At 40.8% G+C, this 7,392-nt stretch overlaps 1 protein-coding gene across 1 annotated transcript; it reads left to right on the top strand.

Moving 5' to 3' along the window:
• The first annotated feature begins 3,068 nt into the window (after window positions 1–3,068).
• Window positions 3,069–6,946, top strand: LOC120555520 (uncharacterized serine-rich protein C215.13-like). Its single transcript, XM_039794263.1, has 5 exons — window positions 3,069–3,214; window positions 5,053–5,769; window positions 5,888–5,956; window positions 6,061–6,139; window positions 6,235–6,946. The coding sequence occupies exons 1-5, from the start codon at window positions 3,118–3,120 to the stop codon at window positions 6,410–6,412; spliced, it is 1,140 nt and encodes a 379-aa protein (XP_039650197.1). The 5' UTR covers window positions 3,069–3,117; the 3' UTR covers window positions 6,413–6,946.
• The last annotated feature ends 446 nt before the right edge of the window (window positions 6,947–7,392 follow it).

Below are 7,392 nucleotides of genomic sequence, written 5' to 3'. Positions count from 1 at the left end.
GGGATTTAAAAAAAAAAAAAACTACTAAAATGATAAATTTGAAAATTGAAATACAGGTTTTTTCCTTTTCATGGTCAAAAAGGAGATAAGAGAAATTTAGAAAATGCTTTGATTTTGATTTTCTATTTCACATAACAACAAATAAAATCACTAGAAAACAGAAAGAAAGAAAGGACTGTTTTTTTTCATTTTCTGAGACTGGATGTTGTCATTTCCAATGCAACGGCGTCTTTTGTCATTCATCTGATTCCCAGGCTAACTAGCTAGTGCGGGTCACGCCAGCTCCGCAGGTGGACAATGCATGTCGGTTAGATTTGTGTCCGACTTGATCCCGACTTGCTCTGATGGCATGGACACGTGGGCAGCGATAACCTTACAAGATCAAGGATAACGGGATGTGAGTGTTTCTGTGACTTGCTGTTTAGACTAAAGGCTGCTTGAAACGGCGGTAAACTGTCCGACTTGACCGCTGCTTTTTGTCACCGCCCCCCTGCTGCTGCCGCCTGCTCTCGTCCACTTTACAGACAAGGCGCAGTTCATCTTGAACAAGCCTATTCTGTCTCAGCTCTTGGCCCGCCTTCCTGAAAAGCCCAGTCTGCTCTGATTGGTCAGCTGGCCCACTCTGTTGTGATTGGTCAACCAAATTCAAACAAGCCACTGGGCAGGCTGTGCTTGCTCAGGCAGCACCTATGGGCAGCAAATATGAAAACTGGGCTGGCCTTCTCAATCAATGACATCATTAAATGAGAAATTTCAAACAGGAATGTGGGCGAGCTGTTTTCAGGCAGTTGAGAAAGTGCTGTCAGTGGGATAGAAAAACTCCATTTGGAGTGAAATGTGAAAAAGACAGAAAAAAAAAAATGCATGATAGGGGCTCTAAAAGTCCCCTCAAGCATCATAAGAGTAGGATTCCAAAGCCATTTTAGCCTGGGCTAAAAGCAACACTGGTACACAGATGCTGTTGCCTTGGAAATTACAACATGAGGTCTCAGAATATGAAATATTTTTTGTTTCTTTTTTCTAGTGATTTTAGATTTTTTGTTGTATGAAATAGAAAATGAAAATCAAAGCATATTGAAATTTTGCTCATCCCCTTTTGACTTTTTTATTTGCATCATGTTACTGGTCAAGTACACCTGCATATGTATGGATACATATTCTACTGGGTGTATGAGACTTTAACCAGTCAGATATTACAACCATACTTTTATTTTAATACTTTAAGTTTACATCCAACTTTATTTCCTTCCATTTTTTCTTAGGTCCACAGTTTTGTTGGGTTTGAGTCTGGTCACGTACAACATATATCTGAGGAATGTTGTAATAAATAAATATTGTAAGCGTGTCTCCTGCAAGGCTCAACAAATTCTCAACTGCCCTAACCACCCACTTTTTAAGGAGTTTGGTCTCTGGCCCTCTGGTTGTCGTTTTAAAATGCCTAGAACAGGAACAAGGCATGCCAGGGCTTCTTTTATTCCTGTGGCAACTGAGAAGCTCAATTTAACTTAAACTTAATTTACTTAATTAACTGCTGTTTTTATGTGTATCTGTGTTAGATAGCTGGATAAGCTTGGGTTGATCATTTATTTATTCATTCCGTAAAATTTTTACTTGTCTCAGTAAGTACAGCATTTAACATGTACTGTATGCATTTACTGTGCTGTTTCTAATGTTTAGTAGCTTGTTTTTAGCTTCTGGTTCAGTGTGGCAGCTGTACCTTCTTTTCCATTGTGATGTGGAATGTTGTTGTTGTTGTTGTTGTTGTTGTGCATTTAATATTTTATGTTTGTCATGGTCCTTGATGTGCTTTGATGCCTGCTGCAGATCAAATTTTCTTCGGGATAGTAAAGTTGAAAGTTGAAGTTGAAAGTTGAATGGTAGAAGACAATTACAAGACATTTAGATTTTCTTGTGCTTCTTAGTTGTTGTTGTAGTGATGTTTCTGTCTGCCATGTATTGTTTTATGGCCTCTATTAACATTAAAGTGTAGTAAACATAAGGTTTGGCCTCATCCGCGGTGTTTGTTGTCATTTTAATTAAACTTAATTTGGAGGGGTAAATGTGATCATTCAACCACATTGTTGACACATTGACACAACAAGGCGCTCGAAAGACTTCATAACCACAGAGTTCAGAGCGACGGGTCCGTCATTCAGTATGTAGTCTCGCAATGCCAGACCTTCTTCTACGCAGCATTTCGGGAAATGGGAGAAAAATGTGCTCTGGTTTATTGCCATTTCTTTAAACCAATCACGGGCAGTGCCTCGGCAAAATAGCCTTGGTAAGGAACTTGTTTTGGTGAAACGTGTTCAAAAGTTGTCTTAGTCGTGCAACAGGAAACTCAGATTGGACAGATAGTCTAGCTAGCTGTCTCGATTTACCCTGCAGAGTTCTGAGGAGCAGTTAACCATAGTCCTCATAAATGCACCGGAGTTTAGAATGCCAACACAAAGAAAGAGGAAGGTGACGGACATCCGGTCGGAAATTAGGGAAATTTCCGGCGGCACTTGAACAATTCCGGAAATGAAACGTCGCCGATATAGGCTATTCAGTATGTGATCTGTGTTGTTTTTTGGGGAACAGGGATGATGGTGGAGGACTGGCTGGTACATGGCATGAGCTGCAACTTTGACTCTTCAAACCCGTTCCTGTGCCCACTCCTAACACCTTTTCCTTCAGCATTCTGAGCTGTCTGATTCTTAGTCATTGTTTAAACTCACCCTGGTGCGTGATGGACAGCTGTCCTCACAGTTGATGTGATTGAAAAACTCTGTCCTAAATAACTGATGCAATCTTTTCTGTCGTTTGTCATCTTCCAGGAACAAGTATCTGAAAACCAATTAACTTCCTTATTCATTTTAATGAGTGTGTGTGTCTGTTGTGTTTGAGGAAGAGGGAGAAAAAGGCGTGAGAAAGTGTGTGGGCTGAGGAAGTCCTAAAATGTACACCGTAGTGGGGAAGAGGGTGTGCGAACACGTGTGCCAGCCCTCCTGTGAGTGTCTGTGTGTCGCCAGGCATTGTTGTCCCGATGAAACACCTACCTGCTGCTGTGTATAAAAGGCTTCATCAGTTCTGTGTTCCAAATAGTTCCGACTCACTAACAGTCAACTTCAGTCAATGGCTCCTTCACAAGTTTCTGGTATGATGATGAGGAATCTTGTTTTTGGGGTCATTCTTGGACTTCTCGCTGTTGTCCACTCAACACCTGTTAACAGTAAGTGAAAGTGTTCTTCTTATCTCATCTGTTTGTCAGTTTTTTCGCAGTGTGTCTTTCTTAAACACCAACACTTTCTATTTTAGCTGAGTATATGTGATTTTATTAGCCATGTGATTTTGTCATTTAGGATTAAACTGTAAAATTCCAAATCCAAATCCAGGTAGATATTTTTTTTTTTTGCGCATATCCTCAGCTGTGACATGTGGTCAATAAAATTATTTGGCAAAATTACATTCTTCCACTTACGAACTTTACGAAGGTTTTGCAGTCTGACAAACACAGACATTATTCTATATTATACAGACTTCTGAAATTTCATTCCCATTGTGTCCTTTTTCTTACCCCATGAGTCAGCATCCAGATGCTCTTCATGTTTCAGGTCTAACTCTTTCTGTAAGAATTCCAGGGTAGTATTTCATCGTCGGTGCACGGCTTTCACTGGCACCTCTAGATTACACACAGAGATCTTTGTAAAATGTTCTGAGCATTAAAGTCTGAAGTAAGGGGAAACCAAAGATCAGCAAATAGCTGTTACACAAGTTTGTGCAAATGGGTAACTTCATAGGGAACACCCTATGCTGAACATAACTGGGCAGAAATGGAGAGTGGATATGTTTGATTTGTCTGACAATATCACAATTTAAAAATACTCCATTACAAGTACAAGTCAAGTGTTTAACGTGCTAAGCTAAAGAATGAATGAACGCTTGTTCAAATGTTTTCAGTAAATGTATTTAAAGTAGCCAACATTAAAGTACTTATTCTGTAGAAAAATACATTATATTATTAGATTTTTAATACTGTTGTATCAATGTATAAGTAGCATTTTACTGCTGTAGCTGCTTGAGATGATAACAACTTTATACCCCAGCTTAAGTCAGTGGTCCCCAACTTAGGGGGAGCCCCCCCTCCTAAAGGTCGCAACATAAATCTGAGGGGTCATGAAGTGATTAATAATGGGGCATAGATAAGAAAAAAAATAAAGTTATCCCAAACAAATTTGCACATACAGTATATTGTTATACTCTTTACTCTTTTTAGGGCTTTTCCGCCTTTAATTTTTGACAGGACAGCCAGGTGAGAAAGGGGAGAGAGAGGGAGAAGACAAGCCAGTGGTCCCCAACCTAGGGGGAGCCCCCCCTCCTAAAGGTCGCAACATAAATCTGAGGGGTCATGAAGTGATTAATAATGGGGCATAGATAAGAAAAAAAATAAAGTTATCCCAAACAAATTTGCATATACAGTATATTGTTATACTCTTTTTAGGGCTTTTCCGCCTTTAATTTTTGACAGGACAGCCAGGTGAGAAAGGGGAGAGAGAGGGAGAAGAAAATTGTCCCAGGTCGGATTCGAACCCTGAGAACTGTAAAATAGCATTAAATGTTATGGTATGCTATGAAATATAACAAAATGAATATTTTCATTAATTACACAGTACATTGCTCAATTTGTCCTGTTGCTTCTGCTTTCTTAATGGCTCAAAAACCTGACAATGGCTTCCTTCCAACATAAATAGGGCAAAATAACAGTCATGGGTTACTTTGTTGTAACGGGTGTGTCAAAATTGTTGTATGCTCTTGTGAAACTGATGCTTTGATGAGGTTGCCTCTCCTTTGTGAACCCACTCATAGACCATTAGTCACCCAAGTTAATTATTACTGTCCCTTAACACACCTCATCTAAGAAGAACCCGACACAAGTTTATACAAGAATTTGAAGAGAAGCAGCTAAGCTCTGTGTGATGATTTTGTAATACATCAAAAAGGCTCATGTCAGGGTTGGTACGTTAAACACTTAAAGTGACCTGTGGATTTTTTGGTCTCTCCTTGTCCTAGCTGTAACCCAGATCCCCACCAAAGATGAGGATGAAGTTTTCAAAGAGGCCGTGACAGAAGGCTACCTTGTCGAACCCTATTTCATCAGGTTGCTCACAACTGAATCACCCAAAAGAAACACAAGCGTTAAGGCATCCACCCAGAAGCTGTCCTCTGACTCCAAAGAGAGGGACATGATTGAAGGCAGTGCTGCGGGGGACACCAACGACAAGACATCCATGTTCCTCCAGTTTGCAACCACAACTCCGAGTGTTTCACACGTTCAGAGCTCTGCCTCCACAGTATTGACAAGGGACACTGTCCATTCCAGTCCAGATCCAGCCACCAGCCGAAGCCATCAGTCTAGCTTTACCTCTTCATCAGTGCCAAGTAAAGCCCGGTCAAGCGTAACCCTAGACCAAATCTCAGTCTCTCTAACTACTTACCCAGCTGTCTCCACCTTTGACTTCCTGAGCACCCAGAGTTCTGATTTAGGGTCTGGAGATGGAGAAATGCTTGGCCAGTACTCTACTACAACCTCCAGTACAACGTCTAGCTCTAACACAGACACTAGCGCTGCATCATCAACCTCCACGGCAGCTTTTATCAGACCAAAGGCTCCAGTAACGTTTGCCGGAAGTGAAGGATCAGGCGAAGGATCAGGAATGGAGTTCAGTACAGTGTCAAGCAGTACTGGAGAAAAACTAAGAGCTGTGCAGCATGCAATACTCAAAGATGGTAAATATCCTATACATGTCCCAATAGTTATTTAGCTAGATATAGGCTTCACTCACGATCATGATGTCTTTATCGGTTGCCTATGGAAGATTTTAAGCCTCTGTTTATCTGTTCTTAGTTCAAAACCCACTCAAAGTGGATCAAGACATTGTTCTGGGACCCAAGAACAAAGAACACAGTACGCCAGGTGAGTCCAGAAAAAAAAGGCATTTAATAAACCGGATTTCTGCATGATTAAACTCTGGCTTAAGACAGTCCATTTTATTAACTCCTACTCTCTCAAATCTCCAGGTTGGATCATGATCCTTGCTTTAATGGTTGGTTTTGCAGCACTGGTAATGGTCTTTGTTGCCCTCGCTACCAGAAACAAGTAAGACTTTAAAACAAGAAAAGAAGAACACTACTTTTGACTAATATTTTTTGCGAATGTAGAATGAAATGCTCATTGTTCCTTTTTTTGCGCAGATGGAGTGGACCACGCCATGCATCCCAGATCGAGACCAAAACTAACTTCTCAAACCAGCAGATGGGGCTAGAGATGGAGACATTCCTGCACAAAGACGAGCTCTTGGTGAATGGAAAGGCAGGAGATTACACAGTCATCCCCCTGGATGAGATTCCAGAGAAAGATTCATCACACTGAAGTTCAGAAACAGACCCTCTGGCTAATTTGAGGCTTTGAGACTCATCACAGAACCACAAGACTGTGTTGGAAGCAAATGGTTTTGATCCGAGGAACAAAACTGTCGGGGCTGTTGAGCAAAAGTTTTCTGTGGACTTTCACATCTCTGAGCCCAGTGTGAACCACAACCATGATCCGGCTTTTCCTGCTGACTTTCAAGAACTCTTATAATAGCTTTACTTTGAAACTAATATTTTGGTTGATGAATGTATTGCCATATCTGCTCTTGTATTAAGTGTAAAATACAAAACTAGTTGGGTAGGAATCACAAATGCCATTTATTTCAAACAAAATCTCAGTGTTTTATTTTCTTTTTTTTTAATTATTGTAAATAATGTCTTTTTTTTAACTCTATGTGGATACATGAACATGATCCTATGTGCAGTCTGGTGGAAATGTCTTTTTAAGGTGTCTTTGTTGTGTTAAAAATCACTTTGTAAAATCATTATTGATGACTATGTTGTTGATTGTAAATTATATGAAGCTATTCTTTAGCCCACATTCATTAAAGGTGCTCTAAGCGATGTTGGGTGACGTCACTTCTTGTTGTTGTTCGAAGTATTGTCAAACAAAACGGAGGCTTGCTCGCCCCTCCCTCCTCCTCATACTCATACTCATCCCGTCCCCTCCCTCTCCCTTCTGCGCACTAACCCCACTACCCCCACCCCCTAAATCCTTCTTGTCGGTTATTGGCTGGAACACTATTTGTTATGTTTCGTGGTGCAGGTTGGCACAGTTTGTTTTTGTTGCCGTTTGTGGAGCCTAGGCTGTCTACAGAGACCGCGTTTCTTTACAGTGTGTTCAGGGGGCAGGCAGCTCGCAGATAGTGAGGAGATGTTTGCTGTATGTGACAAAAAATGTTGTAGCCTAAAAAGCGCGTGACATCGCTTAGAGCACCTTTAAAGTACTAAACAGTGCTCAGCCCACTAACTAACCTACAC

Source organism: Perca fluviatilis, chromosome 3, assembly GCF_010015445.1.
Source record: "Perca fluviatilis chromosome 3, GENO_Pfluv_1.0, whole genome shotgun sequence".
Taxonomy (NCBI): domain Eukaryota; kingdom Metazoa; phylum Chordata; class Actinopteri; order Perciformes; family Percidae; genus Perca; species Perca fluviatilis.
Note: the sequence above shows the minus strand (reverse complement) of the source record. Positions and strands in the feature narration are given on the sequence as shown.

Bases quoted from the DNA above. Each gene is read 5' to 3' on its own strand.
- LOC120555520 (XM_039794263.1), top strand. From the start codon at position 3,118: ATGGCTCCTTCACAAGTTTCTGGTATGATGATGAGGAATCTTGTTTTT. The intron at 3,215-5,052 runs GTAAGTGAAAGT...TCCTTGTCCTAG, and splicing joins CCACTCAACACCTGTTAACA to CTGTAACCCAGATCCCCACC. The intron at 6,140-6,234 runs GTAAGACTTTAA...TTTTTTGCGCAG, and splicing joins GCCCTCGCTACCAGAAACAA to ATGGAGTGGACCACGCCATG.